At 52.1% G+C, this 22,145-nt stretch overlaps 4 protein-coding genes across 4 annotated transcripts; 1 reads left to right on the forward strand and 3 right to left on the reverse strand.

Annotated features, from left to right (window-relative positions):
* Positions 1 to 702: 702 nt before the first annotated feature.
* Positions 703 to 4,115, reverse strand: LOC112875847 (ferredoxin--nitrite reductase, chloroplastic). The gene is made up of 4 exons (XM_025939849.1): positions 3,602 to 4,115; positions 2,116 to 2,470; positions 1,726 to 2,014; positions 703 to 1,644 (listed from the first exon to the last, which is right to left on the reverse strand). Exons 1-4 carry the CDS (start codon positions 3,990 to 3,992, stop codon positions 904 to 906), a joined length of 1,776 nt encoding a protein of 591 aa, XP_025795634.1. The 5' UTR covers positions 3,993 to 4,115; the 3' UTR covers positions 703 to 903.
* Positions 4,116 to 5,801: 1,686 nt separating this feature from the next.
* On the reverse strand, positions 5,802 to 9,850 carry LOC112878081 (protein DCL homolog, chloroplastic). The gene is made up of 3 exons (XM_025942485.1): positions 9,126 to 9,850; positions 6,546 to 6,660; positions 5,802 to 6,144 (listed from the first exon to the last, which is right to left on the reverse strand). Exons 1-3 carry the CDS (start codon positions 9,548 to 9,550, stop codon positions 5,971 to 5,973), a joined length of 714 nt encoding a protein of 237 aa, XP_025798270.1. The 5' UTR covers positions 9,551 to 9,850; the 3' UTR covers positions 5,802 to 5,970.
* Positions 9,851 to 13,693: 3,843 nt separating this feature from the next.
* Positions 13,694 to 14,954, forward strand: LOC112879455. The gene is made up of 2 exons (XM_025943708.1): positions 13,694 to 14,309; positions 14,513 to 14,954. The coding sequence occupies exons 1-2, from the start codon at positions 13,841 to 13,843 to the stop codon at positions 14,590 to 14,592; spliced, it is 549 nt and encodes a 182-aa protein (XP_025799493.1). The 5' UTR covers positions 13,694 to 13,840; the 3' UTR covers positions 14,593 to 14,954.
* Positions 14,955 to 16,786: 1,832 nt separating this feature from the next.
* Positions 16,787 to 20,983, reverse strand: LOC112879445 (bZIP transcription factor 23). Its single transcript, XM_025943695.1, has 4 exons — positions 19,723 to 20,983; positions 19,188 to 19,259; positions 18,534 to 18,563; positions 16,787 to 17,061 (listed from the first exon to the last, which is right to left on the reverse strand). Exons 1-4 carry the CDS (start codon positions 20,608 to 20,610, stop codon positions 16,981 to 16,983), a joined length of 1,071 nt encoding a protein of 356 aa, XP_025799480.1. The 5' UTR covers positions 20,611 to 20,983; the 3' UTR covers positions 16,787 to 16,980.
* Between the last annotated feature and the right edge of the window lie 1,162 nt (positions 20,984 to 22,145).

Genomic DNA, 22,145 nt, shown 5'->3' on the forward strand with positions numbered 1-22,145 from the left:
ATCCCCTTTGATATGGCTTCGGGTAGCGATACTGTTTATGGCACTGTTCATTTCTCTCTCACTGATACAGCCGGAGCCCCCGGAGCCAGGGCCGGAGGATCTGGTATGTCGAGGTATGGCACTCGCCATACCTTGATCCGGCCACAAACACAAACAGACGCCATGGCTGCTGCCCTGCTGCTGTTGCAGCTTCCGATTTGAAGACGCGCAAGGAAAGAAGACGCTGTTTCGGCTCCCAGATAAACTGTTTTTAAGACCCCGATACTACTGGCCCGTCTCTACCCATTAATCCCACGACCACACCAGCCCTCTCCCACGCTCGTACTCCCTGATTCCAGCCTCGAGATAGAAACAAACCATGCTAGTCTACGACGCAAACTACCAATAAATGACGTAACCGGCATATGCGGAGGCAGCCGGCGGGCGACGCCAGGGCTTTTGGCTCTAAACTTCGCTATACCTTAACTTTTTCCCATCCTCCGCCACTGCCCGGAGGCAGTTTTTCTGGCTCCCCCGGCTCCGCGCTACAGTGGCACTACAGTGCCACAGCCGGCGCGGGAGCCCAGCTAAAGAGGCGCTTAGAGGTTCAATTGGACTTACAGAAAGGCAAACTGACACCAAAGTCTGGAGGTGCCACGGGGGATGATGGCTATGGCTTTGCTGATGTTTAAACAGGGCGATGTGCAGCGGCAGCAGGATCAGTGACACTGTGACAGGCAGCATGTCATTCTTATTTATCGCCATTCTCTGTAACGTGAATAAGGGAACCTTTTTGGCTACAACACCACCAAAAACAAATCGTGCCATGGAACAAGGCAGCAGCGTCTACTTTACTTTACAAACAAACGGCAAGTCGGCTCTGATTCTCTGAACATGACCGGAACAGCCACGTCCGGTGCTCTCCTACTCCTCGTCCTCCTCCCTCTCCCTGGGCACGGCCCCGAACCGCTCCACCAGGAGGTCGGCCACGACGGGCACCAGGTCCTTGCACGGCACGGCCTTCTTGTACACGTCAGCCAGGTGCGAGTCGCTGCCGACGCGGCCGCCCACGAAGATGTCCGCCGCCTCGCAGATGTTGCCGGCGCTGTCCTTGGTGAGGCAGCCCATGAAGCCGATGTCCGCCACCTGCACCTGGCCGCAGCTGTTGGGGCAGCCAGTCCAGTGCATCCGCACCGGGCGGGGCACGGTCACCCGCTTCTCCACCTCCCGCGTCACCTGCAGCGCCCGCGCCTTGGTCTCGATGATGGCCTGGCCGCAGAACTGGTTGCCCGTGCACGCCACGAGGCCCTTGAGCAGCAGCGACGGCTGCGGCGAGAGGCGCTCCCGCAGCAGCGGCTCCGCGAGCAGCGCGTCGATCCTCTCGTTCCTGACGTTGGGGAGCACGATGTTCTGCTCCACCGTGAGGCGGAGCTCGCCGGCGCCGTACTCGTCGGCGAGGCGCGCGAGCTCGAACATGTCCGCCGCCTGCAGCCGGCCGACGGGCACGTGCAGGCCCACGTACGAGAGGCCCTCCTGCTTCTGCGGGTGCACGCCGAGGTAGTCCCGGCGCTCCCACTTCTTGTCGATGAGGTCCTCCGGCGCGGCGCGCTGCAGCACCCCGTTCGGCATCCTCTTCTCCACCTCCGACCGGAACACCTCCATCCCCTGCACGCAGTGTTTGCTCGTCAATCTGAACAGCATCGGATCGATCAGCAGAAGCATCAATCGAATTGAAGGAGGCCTTACGAGTTCGTCGATGAGCCACATCATGCGCGTCTTCTGGCGGTTGCCCCTGTTGCCGAGGTCCCTGTACGCCTCGAGGATGGCCTTGCAGACCGGGATGATGTCGTCGCCGGGGACCCAGGCGTCGAGCGGCAACGCCTCGCCCCACCTCTTGGGGCTGATGAACCCGCCCACCAGGAGGTTGAAGCCGAACTTGCCGTCCTTGACCGCCGGCATGTACGCCAGGTCGTTGATGTGCGGGTGCTCGTACAAGTCGTGCGTGCCGATCACGCACACGTTCCATTTCCTCGGCCTGTCACCACCACCAGCAGCTAGCCGTGTCACTGAGACTGAAGGCAGTCGGCAGACGAGCATGTCCGATCGAGATGATACAGCAATGTCAGTTCAACTCACAGGTTGGTGATGGTGGGGTTGCCCTGGGAGTTGTTGGTGATGTAGGAGGAGAGCAGGTTGGTGTAGGGGCGCGTGTCGACGATCTCGTCGGGGTCGATGCCGGCGAGCGGGTTGCCGACGGGGTTGCGCACGTTGTCCATGCCGCTCTGCAGGCTGGTGAGGCCGACGGCGCGGAGGCCCTCCAGGATGGCGGGCACGTCCGGGAGCGTCACCCCGCGGATCTGCCAGTTCTGCCGGGTCGTCACGTCCGCGCACCCGTCCGCGCCGTACGCCTCGATCACGCTCGCCAGGTACCGCGTCTGCTCGCTCGTCGTCACGCCGTTGGGCAGCTTCAGCCGCATCATGAACCGCCCGTCTGCAGCACACGCAGGGCAGCGCATCAGTCAATCGGAGAACACGTCTCTATCCTCATCCGTAGGACCAGACCGATCAAGGAATGGTCCAGGGAAGAAAGGGATTTGAAGCCACCGGTCTGGGATAAACCAAGCCAACAACGGAACTGGAAACTCTGCTTTTGTGATACTGATTACAAGTATATTCATTCGTGCTCTGTATATGGAATCTATAAATAAAGTTTTTGCTGCATATTTGACACCAAGGAGCTTTAAGTTTCACGATTCTACCCAGAAACGGAATCGTTCCTAAAAAGGAAAAAGAAAGAAATTGCAGTACGAATCAGGAATCGACAAGTTAGCAGGTTTTGAACTAGTAAGCATGCTGAGTTGTTAAATAAGGAATGGACCACAAGGAAAAAGAAAACACTTTACAATCGCTGCGAGTTACTACGTGTCATTTCATTTGCACGATTGGGACACTTGACCTTTGGCCCTTCAGGTGTATTTTAGTACAGACGTCCTATAAAGAATCTCACAGTAAACTGTTGCAAATAACCCCTTGATGCCACCAAGAAATTTTCTATTGTGCCTACTCTAAAGTCCAAGCTGAGCCTTTTTTAAGAAAAAAAATCTAATGAAGTCCAATCCAAGATGAGTCTGAGACCCAGTTGGGATTTTGGGTCACAAGGAAAGTTTTTTGCATCCTACTACAAGGCTAAAGCTCCCACGCAGCATGCGTGCACATTTGCGTAAATCCCTATACTAAGCATCGCATTAATCAGCTGCGAACGTAAAAACTACTTGACTGCCCGTGCTAACATCACGCAGAGCCCCTTGGAAAGAAAACATTATGCAGATCAAGCCCAAAAGGAACATGAGCACATGGTGGTAGTCAGATGGAAGCATCGAACGTGCAGACTGCAGAGCAGTCATAAACCATTATCCACCACAAGCGAGCTATAAGCATGATTAACATGCTCTCAATTGTATCTCTCAGGGAACACTTCCCAATCATCTATCGCAAACATGTAGTTAGTAGTGTACCAAGAACAGAGTAAGCGAATGCTTGTTAATCGCCTGAATCAAATCACAACCGAATGCATTGCCGGCGACGGCAAGCAAGCGGCTAGCATTGCGGAGAGGGGACGTACACTGGTGCTTGCGGCGGTGGAAGAGGCCGAGCCACTTGAGGCGGACGTCGACGTCGTCCTTGGTGAGCTTGGCGGCGTCGATCTCCTCCATGGGGATCTTGGCGAGGTCCTTGATGCCGCCCTCCATGAACAGCCCCATGGGCTCCTTCTCCAGCTTCACCTTCTCCTGCGGGTTCAGCCCCGTGCGGTACTTCTCCTTGAGCACCCAGTAACCTCCCTCCCGCTGCTCGACCCTCGGCTCCAGCCGCTCCGAGGGGACCTCGCCCGCCGCCGGCGCGGGCGGCGGCACGGAGACGGCCGCCCTGGCGCGGCCGGGGCGGCGGCGGGACGAGGACGACGCCGCGTGCGCGGAGGGCGGGAGGAAGCGCTGCAGGGACGCGGAGGAGGCCATGGCTGGTGCGGGCGGTGGCACTGCTGCTGCGGCTGCTGTGCCTGCGCCTGTGCTGTGGTGATGGTGGTGGCCATGGGTGGCGAGCGAGTGGTTGTTTATTGTGGGGCGGGAGGGGCCGCGCCGCGGCGCTTCTTGGCCCTTGGGGAGTTCAAGAGGGCGGATGCGGCGCGAAATGGCAGCCACCGGGTGCAGAATTACCGACGTGCCCACGTCCCGCCGGGTACGGCTCTAGGCTCTAGAACTTTAGCAAACCATGTTCTTCTATTCGTGTTTTTTCTCATGCATTTTCATTCTATTCTTACAATGGAGCTGGTTTTTTATTTTTAACTAATTAACTTGCCCTAAACGGAAGGATAAGTACTTATACTTCCATCAGCTTGGCATAGCTACGGCATATGCTGCATTGCCCTACGTTATATGCATTTTTTTGGGGGGAAAAAAATTTGTGCAGCTAAATTTTCTGGAGAGGACATACATCATATTCATCAGGTGGACTACAAGTCTACAACACAGCCAAGAAGTGAAGAAACCAAGGGGCGAGCAGCTGATTCGGAGCAAAACGCAGAGGCAAACCTTGCCCCGGTTTCAGACCCCGCTTGGCGCTTCGCTTATCGCTGAAGCCTGAAGCAGGCAGAGAAGGAAGGCGTCCCTCCATCCCACCCAGACCAGACATCCAAGAGCCGGGCGGGCAGTTTGGTAATCTCGCCGGGGCAGCCCAGGGACGCGGCTAACATGCGGGGGAGGGGGTGACCAAGAAAAGCTCGTGTGCTAGTTAGTTAACTCGCCAATCAGATCGAGGCCAAGGCCACATACACACGAACCTGCGATAACTTAAACAAGTGGCGACCAGGTACACAGGCGAAGGGAAAGCAAAGCGCCCCATGAGCCGCCTAAAGGGTCGGTGTCGCTCGCCGGCGAGACGCCCGCGCACGGGTCCGGCGACTGAGGCGTGGCCTTGCTTCTCTCTGCTCTGCCCGGTCGGACCGAACCACGGGTCTACCGGTGCTGGCTCACTGGCTCAGCCAGCGACGGCCGAGATGGCGCCGTGGCTTGGGGGGCTCCAGCGGCCATACATTTGGAGGCCACACGCCGCGGCCGGGGGGGGGCCTTTGTCCTTTGATGCGCGTACAAGGGCGACGTGCCCATCCAATCCATCGTGATGTCCCAGCCAGCCAGCCAGGCAGCGAGCGGGGCGCCTCTTGGGCGACGCCAACCTCCCGCCCCGGGGGCGCGTCTCGGCCACGGGACCTGCGGGAGGCGAGCACGCTCGTTTTAGCTGGGATCCTACGGCTTCCTATCTGAATTTTGGAAGCGTCTGCTGCCGGGCGAGAAGTTGCCAGCATGAAATCTGCCGTGTTGTCTCTTATCGCTCAGAACAGACGAAATGAACAATTTCGAAACTCATAGGCAGAAAAAAGGAAACTTCGATTATCATGTGCCACAAAAACAATGGTCTTGCCAACTTTTGATAGGCTTGGCAATGTTTAGCCGGTAGTGGATTTAGTGTGGAAATTTTACACCCATCTTAATTGTTCCGCAACAGGATATTCCGAACTTCATCACCCAGGCAACGAAACATGCATCTTATATGATATTCTAGTTCATCTTGAGAGCCAAAGCTGGACAAAACTTAGGGGGGGTCAAGTTGGTTGCCCCTAATTGTCAGACTAAACTTTTTGGTCTTGGCGGACGCGTTCATCTGGCAACAAACCAATCCGTGTTCAAACAAAACAACTGCTTCTTTCGTGATCAGATGACACTTGTGCATTAAGCAAATAGAAGAAATAATATAAACACATCGCTAGAGTATACCAACAAGTGGAGCACCAAAATTCCATCTGCAAGCGATCTTTACTTCTTTGGAACCTACCACTCCACATGGATTTCAACAAATGCAAAATCGCAGGATATTAAAGCCATGTGGACAAAATCAATATCACAGAAATGTTACACGGAAACAATCATGCGACCATCTACTTCAGTAATCTTGTCTCCTGCGGAAATGCCTGAGAATGAAACTGTCCGCATACATGGGGTACTTTTGTCGGATGAGACCTTTGACGCACTTCCAGAAAGAAAAATCAACTTGCTCACCATCCTTCCTAACTATGAATAAACACCTTGAGTTTTCGAATTCTGGATGTAATCCTACCTGTAAAATGATACTAATTGTTAGTTCCCAAAGAAGTCAGATGACAACGGAGGCAACAGTCCACAATAGCATTCCATAAAATCAAGCAAAAACTGCCATTTGAATTTCAGAGTTAGTCACTCATTTAGTATACAATACAAAAGTCAACCAACGAAAATCTTCGAATTCCCCCATAAAAAGAGATCTCTATCCAGAACAGAAAAACTCTGATATTTATTGCCATCATGTGACTATATTGCAAAACAAAGTTGACATATGCCGATCAAGCGTGCATGCTCAAAAGTCAAAACTCAGCAGCAACAAGGGATGCTGAGATGGTTGCTAATTTAATTTCTTAACTCTCCATTTATTAAAGATAATATCTAGGCTGATTTACTCTGTTAATGTTTAAGACAACGTACCGTGATGTAGTCAATACCACATCCAATTTTCTTCTCATATTGTGGATGGTATGGAAGCAACCTTTCCAGGATCGCCTTCTCATGTTCAGGACTCAACCGATCGCCGCTTTCATACCTGCAACAATTTCTCTAGGTGAAATTTAATAAAATAAAGATATGCAGTTATAGCACATACTGCAAGTCACAACAACTAGCTTAGGAAGAAAGTTACACTTCCTGATGCTAAAATATAAATGAAAATCCAATTCAGCCAACAAAAGCTATACACATTGTTGTATCCTAAGGCTTCTGTAGTCAGTTCTGTTTTAAAATTGAATCTTCTTGATTGTTGGATGACTGTGGAACCACATGGCAAACCTAGTAGGCTAGTACTATATAGGACTTATCATAAAGCAAATCAAGTGCTGACTTTCTGTGGTCCATTAGTCAGGAGCCATAATAACAAACAGCATATGTTGCAACTTGCAAGTAACAATGCAAATTTCTTACTTTTTGATATGGTAATCATAAATACGTATGTTTCAGATGGCAAGGCCATGGTAAATTAATAGCATAGTAGAATGGACCAAATTTTACAGAACAGTTTCATGTTCTCCACAATGAAATGAGGCTCATTTTTTTATGAGAAACTTGGATAGAGTGAAACTAACTGAATTTCGCAAAAGTTGACTTTTTCTGCAGGATGAAAAAGGAAGTAGAATGCACCCATATGGCACGACACAAGTTGCATGATATCTTGTTAAACATTATGACCCAATCAGTTGCCTAAACCCCAAATCATTCCATCAGATGCAGCAAATGAAGTGAGTGCATGAACCAGTTCTGCTGACTTAATAACCTAGATTGATATACTGTAACCGAGTGTTTGTAGAAATGATGTAAAGCTGTTAGTAACTAGGGGTGGGCACTTTTACACCGTAAACTGAAAACCGAACCGAACTGAACTGTCGGTTTTTGGTGTTCGGGGTCAGTGTCGGTTTTGGTTTTTTAGCAGTTCGGTGATCGGTGTCACAGTCAGTTTTCAACACTCACCAAACCGAACAACCGTAAAAACCGAGAAGTCCACCTCCATACTACCGTGCGCCAAACAATTCCAGCCCACCTCGGCCCAAAGGTCGCAGCCCACAAGCGCGTATTACCCAAGCACTCCGCCAGCGCTCCCACGGTCGCACTCCACCAGCCTCCTCTTTTCCTCCAAACCTTATCTCTTCACATGCACGGCGGCGGCGGAGGCAGAAACGCTCCACGAGCAGTGGCAGCGGTGGCGGCAGAAACGCTACACGAGCAGCGGCGGCGGGCAGCACCACGACACACAGGCCGCAGCAGCAAGGGCCCGGCATTGGGCGGCACCACGATGCGCGGCCGCAGCAGTCGATGCGTGGTGGCGCGCGGCACAACCATGTGCGGCCGCAGCAGGCAGCAGCAGTGACACAGCGGCGGGCCGTACCAGCACCACGACGCGCGGCCTCACGGGGCTGGCCTGAAGCGGGCTGCAGGCTTTTTGCAATTTTGCATCCGCTGCTTGCTTGCTGCGCCGGCTACAGGTTATTTGCATCTATTGCTTCCAGCTTCGCATGCGTGCTGCTGCTGCTTGCTTGCTCGCTTGCTACTCTGCCTTCTTAGCTGCAGCTTGCGTGTGTACATCTGCACTAGTTCTTGAAGTTCAGTAAAAACCGGTACCGAACCAAAAAACCGATCGCCGAACATGTCGGTTTTCGGTTCCGCTTAGCACCGATCGGTTCCTATTTTTATCACACCGAAATATTTCCTCACCGAATAAACCGAACCGAACTCACCGAATAAACCGAATGCCCAGCCCTATTAGTAACTAGGAAGATCTCATGATCTTCAGAGAAATGTGAAAAGGATGGTGAAGAGGAAATGGTGGACCCTATTCAGGAAGGGAACACATTTCAGCATCAATCACCTATTCGTGCTATATAGTTCAGATGGTTCCATGACAACTTGTATTTCAGAGTTCAGACATTGTTCCAGTCACAATAGCCAATTGCCCAATTAACTTAAGATGGTAATCAAGTTTGATCGGGGAATAAGAAAGAGGATGTGCTAAGCGTAACTGCGTAAGCGTACAAGCATGTATGAATAGTGGGAGATATCATCGGTTTGCTTGAAGCCTGTTATTGTGTGGTCTCCCCTCAAATTGCAATATATAATTTAGACTAACGTACAATCTGTGATAGGTTCATCCAACCAATTAAATGAACCCCATTCAGCCAATTTCCCCTCATTCATTGATTTCTCAGCATAGGGCATATTGTGTTGTCCAATACCAATCTAGATGCCGCCACTATCTGAGTGGAATTCGATCTGAAATTCTAAATGTAAATTGGTCCCGTTGCGCCTCCATCAATGGCTAATAGTCATTTGCATTGCAGTGTCATAAGCATAGGTCAAACACACCATCTGTTCGATGAATTGCGTTTGGCTACGGGAGTGCGTGCACAGCAAAAATAATTCCAGTGACTATACTAAAATTCAGGCTGAATGACAAACTTAGTAATGAATTCCTAATGACAAACTTAGTCAAAGCAGAAGTAGTGGAGAGGAGACGTTGCGTACTTGCCGGAGTGGAGGATCATCCGGACGAAGCCAACGAGCGGCACGGTGTCCTCGAGGATAAGGTCCTCCCAGTCGACCCACTCCCTCTCCGGCGCCTTCCCCCTGCCCTGAACCCCTTCCTCCTCGGGCACCTCCTCCTCCACCGGCCTATCCAACGAAGAGCCTGCGTCGATGTCCCTCTCTTCCTCCGCCGACGTCGTCGTCGCCACCTCCGGCCGCCGCAGGATGGCCGCCGGGTCGGGCGGCGCGGCGCCGTGCTCGCGCGCCCTCACCGCCGCCACCGCTCGGCCGTGCCCGAGCTCGCGCCCCCGGACCCGGAGAACCAGCAGGCAAGAGGTCGAGGCGAGGTGAGCACCGGGGAGGATACAAGGGCGGGCGAGGGCCGGCGCGGCCATGGCGTGCGCGCGCGGCGAGGGGAAGTGCATGTGGGCCGGTTCGGTGGGCGGGCGGGTCCGGGCGTCACGGCATGGTACGGACGGCGCGCGCCGTGTCACGGGCCCGGCCTCGCGCGGCGGGGCGGGCGGCGGAGCGGGGGGAAAGGCGTCGCGTGGCGGTGGCTCGTCGGGGTTTTTGCGAATTCGACGGGGGCGGTGGTTTTGGGTTGAGCGGCGCGTGGGGATGGCGCAAGTAGTGGCTGGGAAGTTAGCCGCGGTGCTGCATGGAGGAGTGGATAGGTCTGTGGCTCTGTTCTGTTGTTGCCCAGGGACGGGAGAGAGCAGCGACCGCCAGACCTCGTTGGCGAGGCCACGGCGGCGAACGGAGAGGAGGAGGAGCCAGTGATATTTCGAGACAGCAGGTGCAGTACATTTTGGCCCAAAGGCACATTGAGCTGAAAACCATCATTCTCTGGGCCAAACTAATTTTGTGGGCCTAAGGTTTTGAGAACCTACCCGGAAAAGCCCAGTATTGTGCTAGCTTAACGCGGCTAGCGGCCCAAACGCGCTCTCCTTACGACGAGGCGCAGCCCATGGGCCGGCGGACTTGCTGCCCGTGCTATCTACTCTTGGAATCGGTGCCGTGCGAAGGCCTGGAGCCTGCTGCATCGACGACAGTTCGGCACGGACGCACGGTACTGTACCTGACCTCGAGACCATCCCAAGGGAACCTCTCTGTTCACCCCGTGCAAAGCAATCATCACCCCAGGGATTAACGAATACTGTACGCAGGTAATGACAAAGCGAAGCATCACGGTACGACGATGGATGGATGCCGACCGACATGCATCGCCACTTGAGACCACGCACTCTAATCAAATGAGGCACTAACGCGTAGCATTATGGCCCAACAGCAGAGCGCGGTGGTACGGACGGGGACGAGCGGCCAGCGCGGCCGCCGGAGCAGGGCAAGGGGCACCTTGGTTGGTGCCCCCGTGCGTGGCGTGCAGCGACCCCGTACCGTGTCCACTGTCCAGGTTTCCGGCGTCCGCGCCGGCCCAACCGCCAGCAGCAGCCAGCAGATCCGTGATGACCAGCCCGGCGGCCGGCGGCAGCCACCGGGTCGTGCTCTGAGGTGGGTCCGAGCAGCTGCACCCATGTCACAGGTGATCGCTCGACCGCCTACGTTCTACTACCCTCTACGGACATCGATACATGCTGCGTCCGCCGTCGCTGTCGCGTCGGTGAAAATTCGCGCTCCAATCTCATCGCCGGATCAAAGCCTACGTGTGCGTGCGAAATCCTGACGGGTGAAGCCCGAAAAAGGAACGAGCCCCAAAGCTTTTCAGCTCGCGTTGCGGCCGTTGACCCCCGCCGGCGATTGATTCCGTCCGTCGAGCGTGCGCCGGACAAAGGTGAGCTCGGGCGGCAACGAATGGAATCGGGGATATCTTTTGCCCGAAGGCACGCGCGCGGGAGTGAAGAAGCTTTTGGCGTGTCAGCGAGCGCTGCAAAAAGGTGAGAGGGGCCGGCCGCCGCCGCCGCCGCCGCCGCCGGTTCTTTTTCCCGGCCATCCACGTCGGAGTCGGTTTGGTAGGGCCCGGTCGTGGCGGCCATCGTCCACGCACTGAACCTGCATATACAATGCAACCGCATCAGATCAGATTGAAAGGTTACTAGTGTGCCGCTGAAGTCATGTTTCTCCATTGCTACCGTCCTTTCAATACTCCGGGAGAGTCTCTGGTGGTGGTGAGTGGTGACAGGCGAGTCGGCGACCTCTCCGTGTAGGTCTTTCCCATTGCTAGTTTAATACTGCCGTACCCTGCGTTCGAAGGTAAGCATACCTCGCGATTCACGGCATTGACGCGTTGTATAAGAATTGACGGTGTTTGTCGTCCTGTATCGTGACATGTTCAAACATGCAAGTAGTAGGCAACTTGGACTTTGGAGATCTTGACATGTTCAAGCGACCAGGACGACAGGGTTTGGTTATCTAGATGTTTAGCTTGAGATTGCGTCCATTCAGGCTGGGCGCTGGAGGATTAGCGAGGTCCTGTGCTCCGTGTCAGTAACTAATTAACCTAGGTCAAGTCTTCTGTGGCAACGACAAAACTAGTACTGCAATCGAATGTGATGTTGTTGTTTTATAGCAATTGCGACCAGGGACTGCCTTCTGCTTCCAGGAAGCTCTGTTATCATCTCAGGGGAAAAGATGAAGACGCTCGAGTCAGCTGTCCTGATGCATACACTTCTAAAGAAAAAACAATCGCAACAGGTCATCTTGCCACTAGATGGAACTAGCAACCGATCAAAATACTCCGAACACAGAATAGGATTCTTCTGGAGAAGGTTGAAGACCTATAATTCCACATATTTTTTTTCAGTAAAAGGCTTGTTTAATTTGATAGGCAAAACGGACTTTTCTTTCTATTCAGACTGCTACGCATACAAGCAAGCAATCATGGAAATATACTTGATGTATTCGACTATACATCTGCAGGGCAGATGGTAGTTCATCTAGACTCAACAACCTCCCAACAGGAAGATAATGATAAGAGCATATGCGTATCTTGGCCTGCCAATGCCGTGGGATCTCCTTGCTAATAGCCACCATTATATTAGAGAAGCGCAATTATTGAAACGTGACGTTGTCGTTCTCATTATATATTGAGCTTGATCCAGATGCTTGCTTTGCCATGGGAACGACGATCGAGCAACAGGACAAGTTGCTTGCCAATATATTATTATATTCATATTTGCTGCGCACCAATATAGTATAATTCTTTCTTTTTTATACATGTTGTTCGAAGTCCATGACGTGAAATAAATGTGAGTTGGAAACAGTATCCGTGGAGGATCTGTATTTGCTTCTCTGAAGGAAAAAAATGATTCAGAATCCCTGGAGAAAGTTCAGTTTGCTTAATTCCCATGTCAGCCGTCTGGAAGGCTGGAAACTCAAGCGAGAGGCAAGGCATGCCGTGCAATTTATGGCATGGCATTGTCCACGGCACGCTACAGAGATCTGATTCACTGATCTGCTACTTCAGGCAAGTTTCGCTTCAGCACTGTACCGCGACACGCCTTGTCTTTTTCCATGCTTTGCTTCCAAATCTCACCCCAAAGAAGAGCGGTCAGAGGTTCAGAAGAAAAGGTTGGCAGGCAGGACCTGCTTCAGGCAGAAATCGGATGCAGTAAACAAAGTTGGTTTTTTCTTTGCGAAAAAAGTTGTTTTTTTTTAATTTGCTGCAACGGCGGCAGAAGTAAAGGAGCTTGAAATCAACGAACTCATCATTAGCTGATGCTATCATTGACGGCATCGTTCAGTCATAACCCGTGATCGATCGATAACTGTGATAGTGTGATTTGCAAGCTAGCCGTGAATCGGATCTGGGCGGGCAGATACTTTGCCTTGCGGTCTGAATCTCGCTCCGATCATTTGCCCCGGACTGAAATCTTCACCGGGAGCCACCCCTGTGTGGTGAATCTGGGGATCGACCCGCAGATATTTGTGTGATCTTGCTGAGAGATCGCGACTGATGGCGAGGGGTGCAGTAAGAAGACGATCCACGTCATCATCATGCGAAGCCTCGGTTGATCGATCCACCTCCATTCTTCCTGGGCAAGCAAGGAGTAGTCTCGACGCCTCACATTCTCACGGAGCCGGAGGGGGGGAAAAAAAAAGCTGCCCTTCACCCTCTCCACTGTCACGTACCGGTAGCAGTTACGGCGTGTCCTTGTCGCCTTTCCGCTCGCGAACTGCTCCATCAATTCCTGCCGCGCCTAATCGAATCGGGTTCTCGATGCGCATCACACGAATAAAATGCGTACTGAAACGGTAAGATGGATTGAATTAGTTTTGAGAGCGGAGGTAGCACTAGTTTAAATTTGATTGGAAATTCATGCCGCCGTAGTGCCGTTGGTGGTATTGAACCACAAGTGAAACGTTTTTTATTTTCAAATCAAACACTCTCAGCTGTAGGATTCAAAAGTGTGCCATTTAAAACCGAAATAAGTGTTCAGTGCAAAATTTCTGCCCGTCCTTTTCTCGCTTCTGCCACCGTCCCCCGTGACCGAAATCAATGCCTCATAATTACCCTCCCTCGCCTTCCAATTCGAAAATCCACCGTTCGATTCCGTGTACCCGGCGTGCAGGGCGGGTACTCGCTATATATACGAGCTCGTTACGTCGGCAGACGTCACGCAGCTGACCGCGCCCGCATCCGCTAGGCCAGCCGGCGCTCGCGAGATAAAATCCGCCGCGGCCGCCTCCACCCACCGCGAAGCTCGCTTCTCCAAATCCCCCCCTTCGCCTTGCGAGGGGGCGGAGGGGAAGGCCGCGCCATGGAGAAGGCGGGGCGGCATCAGATTATGGGCAGCGGCGTCGGCGGCGGGGCCGGGAGGAAGATGGGCCCGACCGCGGCGCCCGCGATGGGGCTGCAGAAGCAGAACTCGTGGTCGCCCGACATCGAGCGCGACGAGGCGTGGGAGCGGCGGCGCCGCGGGATGCGCCGCGGTGGGTCGGCGCTGCGGCGCGTGCGGAGCGTCACGGACGACGACCTGGACGAGCTCCGCGGGTGCATCGATCTGGGGTTCGGGTTCGAGCCGCCCGCCGCCGGGTCCGGGTGCGCGGCGTGTGGCGGCGCCGGGAGGAGCCGCCTCCTGGAGACGCTCCCGGCCCTAGACCTCTACTACGCCGTCCACGGCGGTGGCGGCGCCGGGGCGGAGCGGTGCGCGTGCGCGTGCGGCGCCGCGTCGGAGGTGTCCTCCGACGAGTCGCCGCTCGGCAGCCCCATGTCCATACTCTCTCCAGGTAAAGCCCCAGCCTCTCGTGTTCGCATCCAATCCGATAGTACAGTAGTTTTCCTGTGCCATGTGAGGATATTGTACGGTAATTTGCTACTGCATATCGATTCAAGCGCGATCAAGTTTCGTTTTTTTAAGTTCATTCACGAGGCCCGACGTGATTACAGTAGATCATTAGAGTTTCGATCTCTGACCCGTTCGTTCATGCAGGCGACACGCCGGAGACGGTGAAGATGCGGCTGAAGCAGTGGGCGCAGGTGGTCGCGCTATCCATGCTGAGCCGCCACTGAACTCAGGGATGGCCATGCCGTCGCCGCCGCTAGCTTGCATTGGGAGGAGAGAAATCACCCGAGATGCAGAAGAAAGGAATCCCGGCCGCGTCGGGCTGAAAGAAAAAGATAAAAGAATTTCTGTTATTAGGGTTTGGTGGGCCGCCGCTTGCACCTTGGCCTATCCTATCTCGGACCGCTTGCTAATCAACTTTCTTTCACCATGATGATGATGGTGATTCCGTTCATGTCTAAGACAAAAACACATGCCTAATTACTTTGGTTATTAATCATATTGCTTCCTCTAATCCATTGTAGTTTCTCGTCTGTGTATGTACATGATTTCTTTCAAGAGGCAGATTAATTTTCTTCTCAAATCATTACTCCTCTTGCCGGCTTGCTCAATGACACTGATGATGATGATTGGTGAATTCGCACAGATGTTTCTTTTCCGCTCTCTTTTGCAACTGAATGCCTTGATCAGTTCCCGGACTTCTGGTTCGATGGAATCTGTCATTCCATAGCCTGCGGATCAGCAGCAAGGAGACGAATTTTCATCAAAAGCAGCAGGAACTGGATTGGTTGGGAAAACTGTCTGGTCGTTGAAGCAGCTGCCGCACCCCTGCAATTGCAGAGAATTGTTTCTCACGAGTGATTGATGAGCGGACAAAGCTGTGGTCCGTCTGGACGAGTGGGAAAGAAGAGAGGGGGGGCGGGGCGTCTGGAGTTCGGCTGTCCCTTTCTGTCGTTTCGGCTCGGCGAGCTGTCTCTAGCTGTTACGGCACCTCGTTCCCTTCCACCCTGCGCCATGCTCGCGGCTAGCCCATCTCACGTTGAGTTGCCGCCTACCCCAACAGCAGGGGGGCATGGGAGCAACACCAATTCCCGGTAACCAACCACTGACCAGTAACGCAGCTTCTTTTGTGCACAGGGTCCGCTAACCACTTCACCCTTACCGCACCCGGACTCTGCTCAGTGCCGGGCGCCGCCGTGCAGCTCGTCTATCGTGCTCCTCTTAATGGCAGAAGGCACTGATACTACTTGCAATTGCAAGCAATGCCAATGCTGGTGGAGTGGATGGAGTCTGTTAAATTGTGCTGTTCGGCCTTGGTCCAGCACGGGCCCAATCAACCATAATCAAGGACGGCAGTGTGGTTCGAGTAATCAAAGCCAGCGCTAATGCGGTCCTGAATCTTCTTCCTAGTTGCTTCGACTCGACCCGTTTCAGACGTTTCAGTCTTCGGGTTCGTTGGGAGACACTGTACGGCGAGCTTGCAGGGACTGGAGGAACGGCACCTCCCAAGCTTGTCTGTAGCCTCTAGTCTGAACTGGAACCGTGCGGCGTCTTCTGGTCGTGCTGTCTTCAGGGGACCGACTCCATGAGCAGCACCGTGAGACGCCTTCAGTCCAGGGGGTCCTGCGACGCATGCGTTACACACGGGGCCGAGACGGCGGAACGATCCGACAGCGCACGTGTCTTGACGGCGAGGTCCAGTTAATTGCGACCACGACAGCGAACATGGCACCACCGCCTGCGTGGCTGCGCGTTGTGCCCTGCTGGCCAGCCGAACCACCACACGCGCTCCCGGCCAAGCGCTCACCGAGACCACCATGCGTAGGTTTCTGTAGCGTCGTCTGATTGAAGGCACTCGCTCGCTGTGCGACTCCCCACTGATTCCCTTTTCCCATCAAGCACAACGAACCGACGCGACCGGCAAGCATCACCGACGGTGGCCCGAATGGACTTGCAGTTGCAGGCTCCGGCTTCCACAACCAACATCGGAAGCTTCTGGAAGATACTGTTCCATTTGGTTGGAATTTGTCAATCACTCGTCGCCACAGCTGGCTTTCAAAATTTGACAAGAAGTTAGTTGACGACACCCATGCTAATGAAGAAAATATGCTTAGTTACATATAGGAAATGTGGGCACCAAACCGAACACCTTCAACTGTAATAAGTATACAACAGCATAGTTGTTTCAGCAGTGTCCTGTAAGTTGGGCACAACGGACATCTGCAGAAGATCTACAGCATATGCAACTTGGTTTTACAAAGCATAGTGCTATGGTTTATGCACACAAATTCGCCGGATGTATAACATCTAACATGCTGAAGTAATGATACATGGTATCACACCAAACCATAAGCCTAAATGGAGTATAAGCACGCACTCCCGGGGTCATTAAACTGACCAGACTACATACAAACTCCTCTATTACTCACTGGAACACTTTTTGCGAAGGGCCAAAACCTATGCAGTGAAATTACAGGCAATCTATCCGCCTACGAGACTGAAGCTCTGGATTAATGGCTGTGTCAACAACGGCAACTCTGGCGATGGTGAGTTCATGTGCACCTACTATATACACTCCTCCAGACGAGAGATACTGCTAGGTACATGTCTACAGCCTACCAAGGACCTGTCAATGTCCTCCGCAGACAAATTCTCTTTGCCGTGGGTCCAACTTGCCGGCTCATTCTCTCCAGGACCTGCAGAAAACATCAAACAATTGTTATGTTTGAGCAAACAGGACGGTGCCGACCTACAAGAACCAAGCAATCAGAAAGGCTATAGCTTCATATGGCAATATCCATAGAGCCATGGAGAGGTAATTACTTCTTGAAAATTTGAAAGCTGGACAGCAAAAGTTCAAATGTATATGCCACCAAATTCATTAACACCAACAACCAAGGATTCTGAAAACTTCTCTGAGATAATAAGCAGGCCAAGTATCCTGAGGTATATAAAAGAATTATAGAAGCTGAACATGAGGTGAGGTATGCTTTTCTGTTCAGAAATATTGATTTGGTAATAACAGCAAAAGTCTGAATGTGTATGTTCTATACAAAACTAATAAATAGTGGTTTAACATGCATGAAAATAGGTGTTCCCCGAAACCCCAAAATAGCCCATTCAGTTCAAGAAGTTTGCAAATGATTAGTTTAAGAAGCAAATGATATCCCATCACGGGTAAAGCTAACGTTTTCCTCCATGAGTTACAAAGATAGCCCAATGGCAAGAAAAACAGTCCACAAAAAAATGAAGTAAATAAATCTGGCCACAAATTTCAAGGAATCTTGGGAAAATAATATGTTTACTTTGCGCGACATCCAGTGGAAAATTTCATGCAAGTAAAATTTAACAATGAAGCTCTAATATGGACAATTTCGTTCCCATTTCTCATAACATCAGCACACCATGACAGAAGCCTGTATATTTATCTACACAAACATTCATAACATTTAGTGGTATAAAATAGCAATTATGTATTTCTTCATCCTTGTCGGTTTTCTTAGGTCAATATAAGAGTACATAAAAACAGTCCCGCTGTTAAAATAGGTGAACTGCTGTAGAAAAACATAGTAGCTACATGGGCAACAACAGTGATGGAAGTTGACCAATCAATTCAGAAAATTCTGAAATAACTTTAGCCGCTTAAATGCTACCACCTAGCCCCAGTTGTATGAAAATACAATTAATGACATCCACATCGGTCCTGGCCTTATCATTTCTCCATTTGAGTACAGCTTTACTTTACATATAAGGTATTGCTTAAGTCAAATATATGGGCATGATAAACTGATAGTTTGAAGGCAGAACTCTCTGGATATCATTAGCTGTCAATCGAAACATTTCTCATTCCAAGAAGTAATCAAAACCACAGGTTTAGGAAACTTTATTTTCTTACCAATAATTTGGTGAGGTTTCAAACTTTGTATTCCGAGTCAAGTAAAGAAATGAGGCAACTGCTACAATCATAGAGCTACACTATTTTCATGATGTTGATAGGGTTGACTGTGATACTTGATGACAAGGGAATTCACATATTATAGAATTACTTTAGAAAATAATTTCCTTAGCATCAACCAAGTTTGCTACTAGTAGTAATACGAGAGATGGACCCATAGCATGTAACCAGAGCAAAAAAATAATTTCTTCAAAATGGAAAGCACAATATTACCTCATTCTTTTGTTTCTCCAGCATTTCGATCTGAAAATTAGAAACGATGATCAGTTACTAGAGCAGTATACATAAAGAATCTCATATTACTATACAATAGGAAATAGTCACACAACAGGGTGCAGAGCTCATAAGTTCTAATTTAACAGAAATATGGTTAAAAAATCATAGGAAGGGGGCAAGCAATGAAGCAAATGCTCATAAGTGGCAGATTTGGAACTTGCTTAGCTGATAAACCTAATTTTGAGAGGAACTTATAGAAGAAAATGACCAGTCTTAGTGAACATGGACTGTAGATGCAAAGATTCTATTACTGTTTTATTTGGTGGACTTTGGCTTCCTTCACTTAGTCTAATGCTCCATGGTGATTGTCGTTAAAATGATGACCATAAAGAAACTGATCCGTATTGCCTATTGCTAGGAACCAAAATGTGCAGATGGTGAATAACCTAAATAAAAAAAATTGATAGGTTGGCCCCTTTTTTTTGAAAACCCAAAGCAAATAATGTACAAGTTTAGTGTGCCAAAGTACAGAAGGTTCACTGCAAGATACCAATTAAACTACTTGAACTTCACTATTTCCAAATAGATATTTGCATAAGTAAAACATGAACATGATCAAAACAATGAAATGCAAACAGCATATGAGCGTACCTGCTTTTTCTGCAACTCCTCGTTCAGCTCTTTAAGTTTTGCCACCTCAGCTTCCAACTCCATCATATATGCCTGATACATATAAGAAAGAACATATAAATTTACTTAAAATCGCAAAATGTTTTTGAAGCCCCACAGCAAGGATACTAGATTCATTCAGAAATAGCTTCCATTTAGATTGCTACACCCTCAGTAGCTCTCCAAACGATTTGAGCAATTCATATTAGTATATGCAATAGAGATTCTTATAGACATATACAATTAATAATCGAGCACGCTTAGATCAGTATAGGAGTACAGGGTACTGTAACTATACACACTACTACGAAATATATCCTGGTTTATTTTAACCAAATCTGATGCAAAGATCATCATGTTGTACTTTCTTAACACTGTTCTTGCGAAATACTTAACATGTTTAGCGAAAATAGTATGCACGTGTTACACGTCACTGTAACAGTAAGCAGGAGACATAACGATTTGATACTATTGGATAATGCCAGCACCAACAAGATGCTTATAGACAGAACTTTACCTGCTTCCTCTGGCGCGACCTCGCGGCGGACTCCCGGTTCTTGATCATCCGCCGCTGCCTCCTCTCAACCACCTTCTCCATAGCTGGAGGCTTCCTTCCCCTCAGACCACCGTTGAAAACGTACGGCACCGGTGATGGCGACAGAGAGGACAAGTCCCCTCCTTCCATCTTGCCAAACCCGTTGGACGTAACCGGCCTCACCGGCGATACCGCCGAGGGCGCGGCACCACCTCCCTGACCGATAGCTCCAGACACCAACCCATTCCCGAAAGACAGTGGTGGAGGCGCCAAGGGAGCAAACACATTGCCATGGGGAAATAGCATTGGCGGTTGGGGAGGAGGCGGTGGTTGTAGCGCCGTCACCGGCACCGGCGGTACGGGCGGTGGCGCCGTCATGTCCTCTCTCACCACGCCGGCGCGCACGAGGAACTCCTCCAGCGTGATCTCCCCGAGAGTCTGCTGCCGCTGGGCCGGCGGGGGCGGCGCCACCGCCGCCTCCGCCTGCGCGGCGGAGGGCCCGCCGAAGCACATGATGTCGCGCCAGACCTCGTCGACGGTCTTCTGGCTGAGCGTGCGGGGGAGGGTGAGCGATCCCTGCCGCTGGATGGACGCCGCCCGCGCGGCGTGGTCCGCCGCGGCCGCGGACGCCGCCGCCGCGTTGGCGGCCGCGACGGCGTGCGTCTCCTCGGCCGTCCAGATGCTGCGGAGGAGCTCGTCCATGTTCATGGATCCGAAGTCCTTGCCCGCCCCGCCGAGCGCGCTCTGGAACTCGTCGAACGTGAGCGAGTAGACCGACCCCTGCCGCGCCAGGGGCAGCGGCGTCATCGGCGGCAGGTGCTCCGGCTCCGGCTGCTGCGGCCGCCTCCCGCTCCCTCCCGGGAAATCCATCCCTGATTCGTCGTCGCCCACCAAATCCACCAACCCGCGCTTCAAAACACCCTCTCGCAGGCACGCGCCCAGAGGCCGGAGCCGCCAATCGGAAGAGCTCAGAGCAGGGGTTAGGCAGAGCAGCGTGGCTTAGCGACAAGAGCTGCCAGAATTAGCAAGGGAAATCCCGCGGATTGGGAGGAATTCGGTGGAGACCTGAGAGGGCGAGGTGGAAGACGCGCGTTGGTGGGTGCGGGAAGCGGGGCGTCGCGCGGCCGCGGCGACGAGGCGAAGGCCAGGGGGAGGGAGAGCGGAATGGTGGACAGGTGTCGCCCCGCAGGAGCCGTGTGGGGGCGTTTAAAACGCCGCCGGGCCCCGAGGCCGCGACGAAATCTCAACGAGTTGGGTGCGCGCCGGGTAATAAAGTACTCCATCTTCTACCCCTTCCGCCTCGCGCACCCGGCGCCCGTACACAGCCCTGCGGCCTCAGATCTCGCGCGCTGGATTCCCTGTGCCGTGGGGGAATCGAATTCCCGGCAGGGCCGACATGTCAGTGTGGTGCAGCATCTGCTGGGTGCAGCGCACGGGTGGGGTAAGGGTTTTTTAATCCCCGTTCGCCAGACAGAACGTGGGGTGTGGTGGTGGGCTCCGCCGCTCCGGAGCGCGAAACGTGGCGGCCTCCGCACGACGCTGACGGCTGGCGACGCGACGGGCCACCCAATGGGGCCGCGCAAGGTGGGAGCATCCTGGCGCGCGCGGACGAACAGGTTGGACGGCCGGATCGGCGCCGGAGACCACCCCCGACCGGCCACCGGCCATGACGCGACGCGACGCGGTCCACCCCGACCCCGCCGTCGTCTCACCGGTGGCTGTGGGCCGGGCTGCTTCCGCGTTTCTCTGACGAGCAACGAGCACGTCCGGCCCGGCCGGTGGTTTCCACTAGTAAGCCCTGGACAAGGGCCGAATCCCACTGCACTGCACAGATGGATCAGGCTCACGTCGACGTCTGGGGTGATGTGATCAAGCCGACGCCTGAAGTCTCGTCCAAAACACAGACACACGCGTGTCGTCGCCTCGAGAGAACTGTAATGCGGGTCTGGAGGCTCTGTTTGACATTGCTGCCTGCTGCCGACGGTGCCTGCATGTTTCTTTTGATGCAACATCTAGTCAAGGAACCATTTCTTTAAGCTATCACAACAAGTTTCTTTAGGCGAGGCTTCTATCTTGTGCCAAGTGCCAACAAGTAATTTGTACTTGTAAGAATTTAGGCGAGACTTTCTTTGTCGCTTCCCCTTCGGGGTTTAAACGTCACCTTTATTAATCACGAAGCTCAGCTGCTTTTCTTCTTAAAGGAAAATTACAGAAGCGTACTAGATTTCGTGAGCAGTTTTAATAGGATTTGGCCATTTAGGGTTTGATTTTGTAGACTAAACTCCTATCGTGAAAATGATTGCTAAGATTGATTGCCTTTCCTTCGATCATCTTATTAGTACTTTCTGTTTCTTTCTACGAATATCTTGACGTGAATTATTGCAATGTATCAATTGGTTTTTATC

The sequence above is a fragment of the Panicum hallii genome, chromosome 1 (genome assembly GCF_002211085.1).
Source record: "Panicum hallii strain FIL2 chromosome 1, PHallii_v3.1, whole genome shotgun sequence".
Classification (NCBI taxonomy): domain Eukaryota; kingdom Viridiplantae; phylum Streptophyta; class Magnoliopsida; order Poales; family Poaceae; genus Panicum; species Panicum hallii.

Excerpts from the sequence above, each read along its gene's own strand:
- LOC112878081 (XM_025942485.1), bottom strand. The coding sequence starts at position 9,550 with ATGCACTTCCCCTCGCCGCGCGCGCACGCCATGGCCGCGCCGGCCCTC. Across the intron at positions 6,661-9,125 it reads ATGATCCTCCACTCCGGCAA|GTATGAAAGCGGCGATCGGT; the intron begins GTACGCAACGTC and ends AAATTGTTGCAG. Across the intron at positions 6,145-6,545 it reads GTGGTATTGACTACATCACG|GTAGGATTACATCCAGAATT; the intron begins GTACGTTGTCTT and ends ATCATTTTACAG.
- LOC112879445 (XM_025943695.1), bottom strand. The coding sequence starts at position 20,610 with ATGGATTTCCCGGGAGGGAGCGGGAGGCGGCCGCAGCAGCCGGAGCCG. Across the intron at positions 18,564-19,187 it reads AGGAGTTGCAGAAAAAGCAG|ATCGAAATGCTGGAGAAACA; the intron begins GTACGCTCATAT and ends TCTAATTTTCAG. Across the intron at positions 17,062-18,533 it reads TGGAGAAACAAAAGAATGAG|GTCCTGGAGAGAATGAGCCG; the intron begins GTAATATTGTGC and ends TGTTTTCTGCAG.
- LOC112879455 (XM_025943708.1), top strand. The coding sequence starts at position 13,841 with ATGGAGAAGGCGGGGCGGCATCAGATTATGGGCAGCGGCGTCGGCGGC. Across the intron at positions 14,310-14,512 it reads CATGTCCATACTCTCTCCAG|GCGACACGCCGGAGACGGTG; the intron begins GTAAAGCCCCAG and ends TCGTTCATGCAG.
- LOC112875847 (XM_025939849.1), bottom strand. The coding sequence starts at position 3,992 with ATGGCCTCCTCCGCGTCCCTGCAGCGCTTCCTCCCGCCCTCCGCGCAC. Across the intron at positions 2,015-2,115 it reads AACCCCACCATCACCAACCT|GCCGAGGAAATGGAACGTGT; the intron begins GTGAGTTGAACT and ends TGGTGGTGACAG. Across the intron at positions 1,645-1,725 it reads TGTGGCTCATCGACGAACTC|GGGATGGAGGTGTTCCGGTC; the intron begins GTAAGGCCTCCT and ends CACTGCGTGCAG.